At 43.3% G+C, this 15,858-nt stretch overlaps 1 protein-coding gene across 6 annotated transcripts; it reads left to right on the top strand.

Annotated features, from left to right (window-relative positions):
* Positions 1-337: 337 nt before the first annotated feature.
* sec63 (SEC63 homolog, protein translocation regulator) lies at positions 338-15,715 on the top strand (the record flags this gene model as incomplete). Of its 6 annotated transcripts, none has more annotated exons than XM_079216201.1 (20): positions 338-461; positions 1,362-1,461; positions 2,640-2,754; positions 2,999-3,111; positions 3,593-3,654; positions 4,328-4,386; positions 4,528-4,578; positions 4,690-4,798; positions 5,309-5,403; positions 5,562-5,694; positions 6,355-6,447; positions 6,629-6,774; positions 6,868-7,015; positions 7,881-7,963; positions 8,160-8,228; positions 8,363-8,536; positions 8,653-8,841; positions 9,078-9,278; positions 12,252-12,356; positions 13,347-15,715. In XM_079216201.1, 20 exons carry the CDS (start codon positions 338-340, stop codon positions 13,482-13,484), a joined length of 2,307 nt encoding a protein of 768 aa, XP_079072327.1. In that variant the 3' UTR covers positions 13,485-15,715. The 6 variants fall into 6 exon arrangements, with proteins under 6 accessions (XP_079072327.1, XP_079072331.1, XP_079072326.1 ...); XM_079216205.1 differs by having other exon boundaries at positions 8,363-8,540; positions 8,687-8,841; XM_079216200.1 differs by having other exon boundaries at positions 8,360-8,536.
* Between the last annotated feature and the right edge of the window lie 143 nt (positions 15,716-15,858).

Raw genomic sequence — 15,858 nt, 5'->3', positions numbered from 1 at the left:
AGTGAGAGAGTTGCAGAACCCGACCTTGTTATTCTCAATGAAGTCATCAAGTAGATTTTTTTCTTAACGACTGCTTTAATCGAGCTCAAAAAGCCATTGCACGGCGATTCACACGTTATACCGCTAGGGGTCAGTGGCGGCACGGGAAAAGCGCTGAATAGCCCAGCGAAGAAGAAGAAGGGCAACATTGCGCATGCGTACACCACGTACACCGATGATCGGAGCTGTCTTGGCTGGATGCTAGCTGGCTAGCTAACGGTCTGTCAAGTCGCACACATTGGGCTAGAAGGGGGAGCGCAGCGGTGGAGAAGAAGGGCGACTCGAGCGCCGCGACAAAATGGCTGGGCAACAGTTCCAGTACGACGACAGCGGCAATACCTTTTTCTATTTCCTCACGTCCTTCGTCGGACTCATTGTGGTCCCGGCTACATATTACCTCTGGCCCCGGGATCAGAATGCTGGTAAGGCCCGATGTCTGGCTCGGCGCTAACTCCGCGAGCTAACTCAAGAGCAGAGCTGGTTTAACGTGAAGTTTTGTCCTGTAACGTTTAAATAATCACCAGTTGTCACTTCTGTTAATCTGGGAAGCTTCCTGCTTGACGCGGAAGGCTGTGCGATTTAACCCGACGTTACTTTAACTAGTAAACGTGAGCTAGCAGACGTTACAAAGATGATGCCCACGTCTCTCTTACTGTTCAGAGTTAGACTAACTACAAGTGGTAACGCAGTTAAACCACCAACTTTAACGTTTCTCTTGACGTCACATAAACGGAATGTTCGACTTCTTCGCCGGGTTAAAACAGTTTAAGTGTTGGCGAGTTAAGCCAGAGCTTAAAACGCCAAAACCCAGCGTCACTCTCAACCCGCTGCTTGTGGCTTTATTGACCTTATCTCGATGCGGTCTTATCGCAGCAGCGTTACAGCTATCTGTTTGTCAACAACCGAGCATATCTAACGTGACTTATGTAACAAATGCAAGCTAGCTTTACTCAGCTGCTCTGCTGGGAATAGTTGAATGACAAGTCTCCATGGATGGGAGTTTGAAGATGTTGTTGACAGTTCAGGGTAGATTAAGTATTGCCTTTTATAAATCAGATTATCCCAGTTAACACCCCAGCGTTAACTGGTAAGAAATTAATACACATTCATTAATTCACATTTCTGAATTTATTTCAAGCTGAATGAAGGAAACGTACGGCTCTGCCTGCTTGGTTAACATATCTACATTAATGATATATTCTCTGTGAAAATGTCACCCGCCCCCGATTTTTAGATTCTTAACTTCAAGCATCAGTATTGTGGCCGTTATGATAGTGCGATTGTGTCAGTAATCTCTCTCTCTCTGTCCATCCTCTTTCCAGAACAACTGCGTCTGAAGAGCCTCAGGAGGGTGCATGGCAGGTGTCTGTGGTATCGGCTCAGGCTGACGAAGTCACAGCAAAGCATCATCCCAACACTAAAGTGAGTCCCATTACTTGGGTTTGTAGTTTTCTTTGTGAAGATCAAAATTATGTGTTGGCCCGAAACGACTTGGGTTGGTTATTCTTTTGAATCCTTCACCGTTGGTAGTTATTTATGGCACTATGTTATGTCTCATATGAGTCTCATTTAAATGTCTTGACATATAATTGATTGGACATAATTTGCTTGGCACGTTAATAACTTTTTGTTGTCAAATGTCACATTACCTCTGTTGTTTGGGCGGGACCTGTCTGAGCTGTTTGCATGTAAGAACGCTCACTCGTCCTTCCATCTGGAGCTGTTCCTGATATCATACTGGTTCACTCTGTGTGTGTGACTGCAGCTGGACAGAGATGTTGTTAATGTTGTGTGAAGAAGCAAAGGCCACGCTGTCCACAGCGTAGGCAGACTCGAGCTTAGATGTGTGTGTGTGTGGAGATGCTTGTATTTGGTCATGTTTGGCACAAGTTTGGCTCATGTCATTTTTCCTGTGTAAACCTCAAAGTGACGTGTGCTGTCAGTGTAAAGACCGCGTTGCACTGTTTAACATTTCTCAGATCCCGAACCTGCTTTCTCTGTTTGTTTATTTGTTCCGTGTGTGTGGGTTAACGGAAAGATTGGTTTTCAAGTGAGGTCTCAGCGTCTCACTAATTTTCTGTGACCGAAGCAGTTTGAAGCGTCCAGCCTGTATATCCGTATATCAGGTTTCCCCTCTTCACAACTCTCTCATAATAATGATGATGTTTATTATAGGAATCCATCATGTGTTTTTTTTCTGTTTGAGCCACAGAGACAACTTAGGCCAGTGAGCGGTTGTCATGGCAACAGATGCTGCAGAGTAGGCCATAGGGTTTTGCCATTGTCATGGAAACAAGTTCAACTTCAATGCATAAGCAAACAACAACAATGTCAGAACATGTCCTGCTCCTCCGCTTGTATGTAGTGGATTCTGTAGTCTTTAAAATGACCTAATGGCCGCGGCTTTACATCCCGAAGGCTAGATGACATTGCAGATTGCTTCTGCATCCCGTCTGAACTCCAAACAGTTCTTAGAATTGCGAGCCAAGGCGTGCAAGTGTCTCGGGAAAAAATGGGACGGGTCTGATGTTTTCTCTGGGGAGCACAGACGTGTGTGTGTGTGTGACATTCCTTTCCTGTTTATGTGTTGCCGTTTTCAGGAAAGCAGCCTTGTTGTTTGGATGGGCTGTGTTCCTGCTGTTAGCCTACAAGGTGTCCAAGCTGGACAGAGAGTACCAGGAGTATAATCCATATGAAGTCCTCAACTTGGACCCGGTAAACACAAACACACACGCACACACATACAAAATATAAAGTCTGCTGTATTCTACAAAGCCTCTGAAGTCCCCAAAGACATGTTTTATCTCGTGTGCACAAGATATTAGACCCATAACTTCTGAAGATGAAACGCAAGATAAAAATACCATCTTTCATCACTTTTGAAATTCCACTGTGTTGTTTCTGTTACCTACATTATATGTGGTGTGGAAGTGAATTGTAAGTATAATTCTGTCCCCAGGGTGCATCGCTGTCAGAAATCAAGAAGCAATACCGTGTGCTGTCACTCAAATACCATCCTGACAAAGGTGGCGATGAGTCCACGTTCATGAGAATTGCCAAAGCCTATGCTGCGTAAGTGTCCTTCAGGTCTCGACTTTGTAAGCCAGACAGCAAGACCACATCTGCATTTTGTTTTATCTTTATTTAATTTCATTTAGCTGACACTTTCATCCAAAGCGACTTACATTTTTGCTCTATACACCGTAAACACAGCAACGGGGAGCAATTAGGGGTTAAGTGTCTTGCTCAAGGACACAACAGCATGGACTAGCAGAGCCAGGGCTGGGGTGCGAGCCATCAACCCTCTGATTGAAAGACAGGCATGCTAACCACTTAGCCACAGTCGCCCCGCAGTACAGTACTACACAATTAACGGGTATTATAAACAATTACAAACAAAAGTCAGTTATGTACTGTAGTTATGAGATTTCAATTAGAGAAGAGATGTGAAGTCATTTGAAAGAGTTTAATAAATTCATACTCGCATATTAATCAATTGCATGGCCAAAATGTTGAGATAATTTAAATATTGACTTTCAAATTGTTTTTACAGTCTGACCAATGAGCAATCGCGACTAAACTGGGAAACATACGGCAACCCGGATGGTCCAGGAGGTGAGTGAACTTACCTTAAATACCACACACACTTGCGCTCGTTTGTGTTGCCACACCTTCTGTGCTCGATTCCAGCGAGTCAGCCTCTTGTGGTCATGAATGTGTTAAACAATGGACGATGAGCTGAAACAGGCAACCCATTTATGTCAGTGAGAGCCGAGCCCACGGTGAAAATGTTTCCCACTTCAACACACACTTCTAATGTGGCTTTTCATTATGCATTTTCACTCTGCTGCAATTCTTGAATGAAATATTCATGTTGCTCAATTTTCTCTTATACTTAAATAAAGAATGTTCTGGCATGATTTCTGGTAGATCAATACATTAATAAGTCTATATGTGTGAATTAAGTACTTGACAGATGAAAATAAATTAGTATTTTATCAGTTGGTTAAGAACTTGAGTGCAAAACAGTTTCAAGTGAAATTATATATAGAGAAGAATAGATATTTCCATATACACACAGTGTGTTGCAGTGCATCACATTGCGTGGTAAAGTGTGATGTAAATACAAAACCACATTCTTAGAATGATATTCCCTCAAAATATTTCTGTTGAATTTGAACTAGTATCTGCTTATTATTATCAATTTAGATGACATAACTGTGTGTTACAATATCTCTGCTTTCCTGCAGTAGGAGATTTTGCCTCTTATGTCCGTCTCTTTTTCTAGCAACCAGCTTTGGTATTGCCCTGCCGGCCTGGATTGTTGACCAGAAGAACTCAATGCTGGTATATGTTTATTGATTATGCCAATGTAATTTTAACTGATAAACCAAACTTGATTTGCTTGAAATGTTCCGTATTATACGACCAGAGATCCGATTTCATCAATAACCTAAAGAGTGTATTATATTTTGCTTTCTTCTGTAGGTGCTGTTGGTATATGGACTCGCCTTTATGGTCATCCTTCCTGTGGTTGTGGTAAGTCCTGTGCAATAGTGTGTATAAAACAATTGCCCGCTCTTCTTCTTGAGTTTCCTTATTTCTCACCTTTCTTTTATATTATTTTGTTTTTGTGCATCCATATCGTAGGGCACATGGTGGTACCGCTCCATCCGATACAGCGGAGACCAGATTCTCATCAACACCACGCAGCTCTTCATGCATTTCATGTACAAGACTCCCAACATGAACATGAAGCGTGAGTCTCCCTTCTTCTCATAATATACAACAAGACTTTGACCAGATATGACCACAGTTAAGCTGAACGAGCCATAAAACTGGGATAAAATGACAAAACAGTCAGATTTCAGCTGTCGCCAGAAGTATTTTTATTTATATATATATATATATATACTACTAGAGATGCACTGATTGCAATTATCTTGGACAATTCCGATTAGACTTTTTTTTTGAGAACTGTACTGAATTATGACACAAACATTTTTGTCACTGTTTTGGCATGTACAATTGTATGCTCATAATATAACATTTGAATATTAGATTACGGTTTGGGGCGATATTAAACCATCGGTGTGTAAATTTGATCTGTAAATGATCTGATATATAGGAGACTGATTGATTGGCTGGTCATTGGCCATTGGCGGTCAGTTTACAGCCATCAGATTTCGGTGTATGAGTCCGTGTCCTGTCAGCTTTTTTGTTTGTTTTTTGACTCTTGATTCTGATTTTCACAAATGTTTCCTTCCAGGGTTGGCGATGGTGTTGACAGCAGCGTTTGAGTTTGACCCTCGCAGCAATAAAGACGCCACCATACGACCAACAGACAACATCGAAGTGCCACAGGTAATACCAAACATCAGTGCTTATGTATACGTGATGTGTGTGTGAAGAACTTTATTCGGCTTGTCAAGATTTGCATCTGTGTGAGCAATTTAAAGGAAAACACTACAAGAAGGGCAGAGTATGTGCGTCATAAACAACCTCTCCTGTCTGTCTTGCAGTTGATCCGGGAGTTGGGGAATATCAACGTGAAGAAGAAGGAGCCTCCATTCTGCTATCCTTACAGTTTGAAGGCCAGGGTCTTGGTGCTTGCCCACCTGGCACGCATGGACGTATCAGAGGAGTTGGAGGAAGGTAGGACATTTAAATTCATAACGTTGTCTGCGTAGAAATATCAAGAAAATTGTGTTTTGCGATGAGGTATTGAAATTACTGTTCTAAAAGCGACTCTAAAGAGGCCCATGTCCTTTGAAACACTGGTGTGTCTCACATGGTCACAAAACAACACAGTGAGTTAGCTTACACAGCTCCACGTCCGCCTTCTCCAAAGCAACACCAAGTGGTTTAGGAACTGGTTCGTTGGACCAAAAATGAGCAATAAAAACAATTGCACAAGCTGTTTGGAGTTGGAAGTCCCCAGATTTCCTCATGAATACACAACCGTACTACCCTGGTTGTATGTTTACACTCCTACACCAAGGTGATGTTACATGCTCAAAAAGCACAAGCCGTTTAGAGTAGTTTCAGTGTTTTTTCCAGCTGTTTGTGAACCGTAAGGAACACGGTCTTAGCAAGCTGTGATGTCTTGTAGAGCTGCAGAAGTTATTATAGGCACTGTGTATGATGTAAACACACATGTGAGACACTATTGCATGTTATCTGGACAGTGGAAAGGTTTCAATACATCTTTGAATTGGGGGACAGTGAGCATTATCTGCAAAATAACGATATCCTTTTCAAAATATTTCCAAACAAAATGATACAATGAATGATGTATGTATATTTCGGTTCCAGATCAGAGGTTTGTGGTGCGGAAGAGTCCAGCGCTCCTGCAGGAGATGATCAACGTGGGCTGTCAGCTTACTATGATGGCCAACAGCAGAGGAGGTACACACATACACACACACACACACACGTACACATACACACACACACACACACACACACACACACACACACACACACACACTCACTCTTAATGGGAGCAGAAGTTATCACTTTGAATAATATTTTCACAAGCCTCAACCCACTTATCAACTTCCTTGATAATTTCGGCCATTGCCTCCAGGTTTCCATGCTCCTCGACTTGTAACCATAGAGAACTGCATGAAGCTGACCCAAATGATAGTGCAGGGTCTGCAGGAGTCAAAGTCCCCACTGTTGCAGCTGCCGCACTTTGAGGAGGAGCACCTCCGCTACTGCATCTCAAAGAAGGTAACTACAGAGCATCTTTACATGGGGGGGGGGAGAGGGAGACGCTTTCAGTCGTGCACTGGGTTAATTTCTAGTTTGCCGTCTCTTCTCTAGTATAAAGTTCGGAGCCTCCAGGACCTGGTGAGCCTTAAGGACTCGGACAGGCGCAGCATGCTGCGTTTCTTGGGGGAGGAGAAGTACGACGAGGTCTTGGCTGTGCTGGGCAGCTTCCCTCACATCACCATGGACACCAAACTGCAGGGTGAGTCCTAACATTCCCACTTCCAAACAGACTTTTGTTTTTTCCACCAGCCGACCTGCGACACGTCTGCCGCCGTAACCACCTTAGTCTTTTGCACCAGCGGTCCCCAACCTTTTTTCGCACCACGGTCTGGTTTCATCCCAGACAATATTTTCACGGACCGGCCTTCACGGTGTGGCCGATAAATATGACGTAATAAAATGATACGACCGCCATAAAGACAATTATAAAGTGCATGCAAATACAACTTACCATTACGTCAAACTAGTGGGAGCCCTGAGCTTATTTCTCTGCTACGAGCCGGTCCCATCTCGGGGTGATGGGAGACAACGACACCTGACGTGTTCTGTATGTCCTGTCTACTAACTCTACTCTGTGACTTGAAACCTGCTCACAAAGAGAGGATGTTGGAAATGGAAGCAGGGCTTTCAGAGCTTTTTTGGCGATCTCAGAATATTCTGCCTTGACTTTAATCCAGAACACCGGCAGAGTTTAAACATATTTTTAAGTTTCATTTTTGGGGACAGCTTTCCGACTTTTTTTCCCCTAAATTTCTTTCATTTATTCTTTCTGTGGTTGGGGATCGCTGTTTTACACGATAACTGAAGACGTCACTTAAGTATTAGAGAAAGATGTATAACATTAGGAGTAACGGCTCAAAGGAGTGGTGAAATAGTTTTGGGCCGCACGCAAATGTATGGGTCCAGTTTCTCTGGAAATGAGTCAGACAAACTCTTGCATGCAGTTTGAAAAAGTGTTACGTGGTCCATCTCACCGTGACCACAAAAGTATTGTAGAACAACACAGATGCTTCAGTTTTGTCAAAGTTTTGGTTGTTGAAAGATGTATTTCTTTTTATTTGCAGTCCTTGATGATGAAGACAGCAATAACATCACAGCAGGGTCCATTGTTACAGTCACTGTCACCTTAACCAGAAAACGGATGGCGGTAAGGACTTGTTTGCGTTTGGTTAAACACTGACATTATCCTATCAACGAGTTACTAGAAACCAACATCTGGGACTAATGGGTTTTGTTTATGTTGCTTTGGTGATGCATTTCTGTGGATGACCACTAGAGTGTACTGTTGACTGCATGCATTGTTGAACAGCATGAATGAACTTTCCTGTGAACTGTGTTTGCAGGAGGTGTTTGAAAAGGAACAGGACTCATCACCGTGTCTAACAGAGGAGGCCGCCACTACAGAGGAAGCAGTAAGGATAACACACATACACACACACACACACACATTCACTCTCACATGCAGCGCATGTCATCTCTGACCCATTTAAACAACACCTTCCCTCTGTTTGTGTGTACCTAACCTCATTTTCTATGTGTCAAGCAGGGAGACTCGAGTAAAACCAAAACAAAAGTGTGGCAGAACAAGAATAAAGCTGCTAAAAAGACAACCAAGTCAAAGAAGAAAAAATTAACCAAGAAGAAGGCCACTCCTGTTGCACCTGCTCCTGTTCCTGCACCTGCTAAAACCAAGCAGGCCAATGGCAACGTGGCCGGAAATGTACGTCTCCAATCACAGCTGAATAACATGTATTAATTTCCTTTTGATTTTAATTTTTTTTTTTTTACCGCTGCCGCTTGCATCATATAACCCTGCTATCAATGTTGATGTCACAGGAAGTTGTAGCAGCACCAGCTGCTGCTGCAGCAGCAGTAGTAGTGAAGGAGGAAGAGGAGGAGGTCTCAGACAAGGGCAGTGAGTCGGACGAGGGCGAGGCCAACAAGGACTCTCCAAGCGAGAGAGACGAAGACAGCGACAAGCAGAGCGACACGGAGGTGGACGAGATTGCCGGCGACGATGAAGAGGTCAGAGAACTTTAAAGGGGGACGTATGTCCATATCATTGGCCAGGCTGGAGCGTGTTTCAGTCTTAATACTTTCAATATTTAAAAGCACAAAAATGCAGCACTCAGTCCACGTATTGCCCTGAACACAAGATGACCCTGATATCTTAGTTCAAGCCAATGAATGTAAAGGAAATGAAACGCTGCTCGTCGATGTACCAAAACCTAATCCTCCATTCTTTTGCGCCCGCCCGTCAGGAGTGGGAGGCGTTGCAGCAAAGCATCCAGCGGCGAGAGCGGGCTCTGCTGGAGACCAAGTCGAAGGTGACGCACCCCGTCTACAGCATCTACTTCCCCGAGGAGAAGCACGAGTGGTGGTGGCTCTACATCGCCGACCGCCGAGACCAGACCCTCGTCTCCATGCCCTACCACGTCTGCACGTTAAAAGACACGGAAGAGGTGGGTTTACCTTTTTGAGTTTACATAACAAGTATATAAAATGGCATATGATATTTTCTCAGTGTCCGTAGTGCAATTTTCAAATTCATTGTTGTCCCAACAAACTGACAAAAGCCCAAATACAGTGGCTTGCAAAAGCATTCATACCCCTTGAACGTTTCCACATTACACGCCACAAACATAAATATATTTTATTGGAATTTTATGTGAAAGACCAACACAAAGTGTCACACAATTGTAAAGTACAAAGAGAATTATACATGTTTAAAAAAAAAAAAAAAAAAACACAAATAAAAAAACTGAAAAGTGCAGTGTGCAAAATTATTCAGCCCCCCTGAGTCAATACTTTGTGGAACCGCCTTTTGCTGCAATTACAGCTGCAAGTCTTTTGGGGTATGTCTCTACCAGCTTTGCACATCTAGAGACTGAGATTTTTGCCCATTCTTCTTTGCAAAACAGCTCAAGGTCAGTCAGATTAGATGGAGAGCGTTTGTGAACGGCGGTTTTCAGATCTTGCCACAGATTCTCGATGGGATTTAGGTCTGGGCCATTCTAACGCATGGATGTTTTGTTTTAAACCATTCCATTGTAGCCCTGGCTTTATGTTTAGGGTCGTTGTCCTGCTGGAAGGTGAACCGCCGCCCCAGTCTCAAGTCTTTTGCAGACTCCAACCGGTTTTCTTCCAAGATTGCCCTGTATTTGGCTCCATCCATCGTCCCATCTACTCTGACCAACTTCCCTGTCCCTGCTGAAGAGAAGCACCCCCAGAGCACCTTGCTACCACCACCATGTTTGACAGTGGGGATGGTGTGTTCAGGGTGATGTGCAGTGTTTGGTTTCCCCCACACATAACGTTTTGCATTTAGGCCAAAAAGTTCAATTTTGGTCTCATCTGACCAGAACACCTTCTTCCACATGTTTGCTGTGTCCCCCACATGGTTTCTGGCAAACTGCAAACGGGACTTCTTATGGTTTTCTTTTAACAATGGCTTTCTTCTTGCCACTCTTCCATAAAGGCCAGATTTGTGGAGTGCACGCCCAATAGTTGTCCTGTGGACAGATTCCTCTACCTGAGCTGTGGATCTCTGCAAGTTCGTCCAGAGTCACCATGGGCCTCTTGGCTGCATCTCTTGTCAGTGCTCTCCTTGTTCGGCCTGTAAGTTTAGGTGGACGGCCGTGTCTTGGTAGGTTTGCAGTTGTGCCATACTCTTTCCATTTCCGGATAATGGATTGAACAGTGCTCCGTGACATGTTCAAAGCTTGGGAAATCTTTTTACAGCCTAACCCTGCTTTAAACTTCTCCACAACTTTATCTCTGACCTGTCTGGTGTGTTCCTTGGACTTCATGGTCCTGTTTGCTCCCCAATATTCTCTTAACAAACCTCTGAGACTGTCACAGAACCGCTGTATTTGTACTGAGATTAGATTACACACAGGTGGACTCTATTTAGTCATTCAGTCAACATTCAATCATTCAGCAGTCATCAGGCAACTTCTGAAGGCAATTAATTAGTTGCACTTTTTGCACACTGCACTTTCAGTTTTTTATTTGTGAAAAAAATTTAAAATCATGTATAATTTTCTTTGTACTTCACAATTGTGTGACACTTTGTGTTGGTCTTTCACATAAAATTCCATGTGACAAAATGTGGAAACGTTCAAGGGGTATGAATACTTTTGCAAGCCACTGTATATTCAATATACAATGACATTAAATGGATAAAAGCACACAATCCTCACATTTGAGAAGCTAGAACCAGCCAAGAATTGGCATTTGTTCTTGATAAATCACTTAAACCATTAATTGATTATTGAAATATGCTACTATAAAGGTGTGGGTATGTATTATATTAAAATACATCAAGGCAATACATTGTGGCTTATGCTTGAATCCGTCTGGAGTAGACGGGCCTTAATAAGTGTGTGTGTGTTCATGTTTTTTGTTTCCAGTGCACCGTAGCCCCTCACACGTCCTGTTGCTAGGCAACCCTTTGCACTTGTGTCGTTATTTCCTCAGAGGAGGGACTGCAGACATGTGTGCGTGTTTGTTTTGCCCCCTCTGATCCCGACGTTCTCCGCCAAAACAATGATCACTGACAGCGAGGCCAAAGCCTAATGGGGCCCGTGTAAAGTCTGCACCACCAGGAATGTAATGGCTCGAGGGGACCCACCCATACTCAGCGGCTGCCTGTCTAGCAATCAATTAGTCTGTCACTTCAACAGTTCCTGCTGTTGTTTGTGTTGTGTGGCTGCGTTGACGCTGGTGTTTTGACGGGCATGTTTTTGTTGGTGGGGAGGGCAGGAGATCATCCAAAAAACCGGGGCAGTGAAGTGACGCTGTATTTACGGCTCATTCGCCATTCACCCGCTGAATAATAATTAGCCTCATTGTGCTGATAATTAGATGTTTGCCATATGTAATTGCACGCCATGGAAATCACAGCCTGAGGTTCTGCTGGTCTGATATTTACAGTTGGACCCCATCATCATGTCATATCCATTTTATTCATTCAGGCGAATATCACAAATTACTCATTTGCCTCGAGGTGCTTTCATTTGCATACAGCATAAGACTTCCTCCCTGAGAGGCTTCATATGTGCTCGCCCATCGCACTGCGTCCCTCTGCAGCTCCACGAGTGTGCGTCATCATCATCATCATCGGATTGTCTTTCTAATAAGTTTACCATCTTCTGTTTAAGTGTTTTGTCCTTTTCAGGTTTGCCTCCTTCCGTTGAACCTTGTTAACAGCTGACGACTGTCACCCTGTTTCTTCATGTGGTGGCTATTTTAGTTTAGACATCAACAGTAACCACCGAGCCACAATGTAGCATCGCCACACACTTTACTGTAACACTATACTTAGTGCATCGAGCAATCATGGCCCCTCCAGTCACACAGTTATGTGACTACACTTAGAGAGTGCTCCTGTGATTAAGTTTGACAGCTGTTTGTGTGTGTGTGTTGTTCCCCAGGTGGAGCTGAAGTTTCCAGCCCCCTCCAAGACGGGCAACTACCAATATTCTATCATTCTTCGCTCTGATTCCTTCCTGGGACTGGACCAGATCAGGCCACTTAAGGTGACAAGAAAGCTGTGTGTGCGCACGCTTGTGTGGAGGAAGTTGGCTGAGATAATAGACCCCCACCCACCCACTGGCAACAGCTAAAATGTACCAGCAGCTCGCTGAACAATGGTGTTAATTGCTTCCAAGGTGTTGGGAATACGGGGATTTGATACAAGCCAAAACAGAGCATGAATTGTACTGTTATTTATTCATTAATTCCAACACCTGATAGACATTTAGAGAGAGTGCCCTTGTAGCATGATCAGTCCAGAAATAGACGAGTTTCAGTGGAGAATGTATCTTTAAAAGGCTTTAATCTTTTAATGTAATGTGTAAGGTTGGCCGCTGTTCATACAGCTGTGTGTTTTAGACAAAGTGACTACACAGTCTCTGCTGCATATTCAGTTTGCAGTCAAACATTTGATTTGACTGTCAATCTAATATATTAAACATTACCGTGCAAGACCTTTTTCATGGTGCATTTATGCGCACATACATATGGCAGCAAAAGAGATGTTTGAAGAGGAATGTGGACCTTTTGGTTTGCACGTTACACATTTTATAATAAGCGTGTCTTGCAGTGTGTGTGGGACTCGACTTGTTCTCAACCCCTCAAAGTTTTGGTTTCGTCTCAGTCTCACCACACAATTCTGAAAATCCGTTATTTCTTGGTGACACCAGAGAACATAAATATACGCAATAGAAGCATTTACGTGCTGCACGGTTTGCTTTCTGTCACTAGTGTTTGATTTCCCCAGGTAGGTCCATGTAGCGCTGATGATGATGTCCAATGAATGAGTTACCTACCCGTCTGTATGATTGTATGACGTCATGTTTACACCTCTTGGTTTGTTTGTAAAAATTCAGCGTGAACCTGACCAGAACTAAAAGGCAGCAATGTATCAATGATCCATGTATGATTCTGCTTTGTAGCGTTTAACGACTCGAGAGTTGGGTGTGCCACTGTAAATTGACTAATCCTGTTAATCTTTTGTGCCGTGCTAGCTGGAGGTCCATGAGGCCAAGGCCATGTTGGACAACCACCCACAGTGGGACATCCCCGACACGGAGGAGGAGGATGAGGAGCAGGAGGACAGCGACGGCATTGAGGAGAGTGAGGACGACGAAGAGGACAACGACTGATGATGAATACACACGCTCAGCCCCGTCCCCTCTCCGATGGACTGGCCACCCACCCACTCCTGACCCCACAACGGCACCCAAGAGCAGCGAACGAGGAGCATCCCAGCTGTGCCACACACACACACACACACACACACACACACACACACACACACACACATACCGGGGACAGGTTATACACACAGAGCCCTCCTTCTTCTCTTCCATTTTATCTTTACATGGATTGTGACCCCGCCCCTCCACTTTCCCCCTTTTCTACAGAGACTTGTTAATTAACTTTCCGTTGCTGGCGGAAGAGAATTCTGTGAATACTTACCCAGGCCCGTGTGTGGGTGTGCACGCGAGTGTGAGAGCGGATGGTGTGCGTTTGTATCCTTGTATGTGTTTGTAAAGGTATGAAAGATTGACACTGTGGACTGGAGGACCTATTATCTGGGCTCTTTTCTTCTTTTCTTGGGGGGGGGAATGTACAACAGCTAATTCCGTTTGCAAAATTAACAGAAACCCATGACCTCCGTATGGACTTCATGACATCGCTCTCGCTCCTAATTTTTAAAATCACTCTGCACCGATGTTTTCCACACCAATGATACTTTCTATTGTACAATTAAAAACTGCAGAAGTGTGAGCGTTGGCCCTATTTGTCGGGATCACATCAACCATTGGGACGTTTGCTCCTCACAGCGCACGGGAGCACAGTTGAGTCTCTTCAGGGTTTTTGTTTTTTATTTTGTATGTTTTTCGCTGTCAAACCAGCGAGTCACTTGTATGGACTTGTACTCACTGTATGTTTCAGGGGATGTCTGCAGATAGACGCTGATCTCCACACAGTTCCGTTAATTATGCTTGTTCTGCCCCTGTGAGCCGTGTCAGACTGGGTTTTTCAGAAAGAGACGACTGTTGGTTGAAAGCAGGTGATTCCTGAAATGAATTGGCCTTGTGTATAATGGGGGAAATGGAATAACTTGCAGTGTTACAATTTTTTTTAATTGAGTACTCTTCTTGTCCATATAATACATACAAGTTGTGAGTTTCAGTCTTTTTAAGGGGGCTCAGATACTGATATATATACATATATCTATCTATCTTTGTGACATTTCAGAGAAGCGACTTCCTTTCTCTTCAACCTTTTTCTTTTTTCCTTTTACAATTGTAGCACATTCCAGTGTATACTCATTGTCCGAAAAGGCCTTATGAATACAACTGAAATACCACAACACACAAGTCCTTGGGTGCTATGCACCAGTGGTTCTTGGTAGAGCAGAGGAAAAAAAAAATGTTTTCTGTGTGTGTTTTGTATCAGTATTTTTCATTTATTTTGATTTAGTCTCTTTACAGTAAACTACCGCTCCACTGTCTTGGAATACATATCGGAGATCGTTCCAGGACAAAACCTCTCATAAGTACAGTTTCGTGGGAAAGTCTTTCTTTGAAAGGGGATTGGCAGTCGTACGTGACATGTACTTGGCCCTGTGTCTAAGGGATCGCGGCGCACAGCACTCGTGATCTGGAAATTGTCTCCAACAAAAACAAACCTGTTGAAAGTAACTTTAGGGTATGACTAAGCATATCCTGTAGAACGAGCTTTATTTTGTAATTACAACTGCCATTTCTGATGGAAAGGTTTTTCTCCCACCACATCATCTCAAGGAGTTTTTTTCAGTTTTGTGATTTCTGTCTATCCAAAAGAATCCATCTTCATTTAAACTTAGTTTTTTTTGTTGTAACAAATTGTCTTGTTTTGTTCCAATTTGTATTTTTTCTTTTTTTCGGCTAGATTTCAGTACAAAAAAGAAAAGAAATCCGAGCGTCCTTGTGCAGCTCTGGGAGCTTTATTCAGATAGGGGTATGAATCCTTGTGGGCACGCTCTCCCAACACCACATAGGTTACTCACAAAGACATGTGCTCACTACACCCTCCTGTAATTGCGTTCAAAGCAGGTAATTATGTACTCTGAGTATTTATCGCTCTGCAATAGAATGTAGCATCAGTGATTTTTTTTTTTTTTGCTGTGTGGAAGAAAAAAACAAACAAAAGCTGCAGTGAGGTTAAATACGACACCATCTCTCCCATGGCAGACCTTGTCCAGGCGACTGGCCAGCAGGCCGCCGCCGTTTGGACAAACTACCCAATGACTAATCTATCTGCCACTTTTGTTTACAAAGGAACTGTCATTGTAAATGGAAAAATATATTATTTGTATTTAAAATCATTTCAAATAAAAAAACTTTTAAATGACGTGGTGTCCTTATTTCCCCCCTATATAGAGCTCATCCAGAGATCAAGATCTCTGGATGGATCAGGCCTGTCATGTTTAATTTTTTTTTTCGGGGTAATTTAGTAATTTCCAACCTGTTAGGGAACTTAAACAAG

This window comes from Taurulus bubalis (assembly GCF_910589615.1).
Source record: "Taurulus bubalis genome assembly, chromosome: 3".
Taxonomy (NCBI): Eukaryota; Metazoa; Chordata; class Actinopteri; order Perciformes; family Cottidae; genus Taurulus; species Taurulus bubalis.
This window is presented reverse-complemented; position numbering and strand designations above follow the sequence as displayed.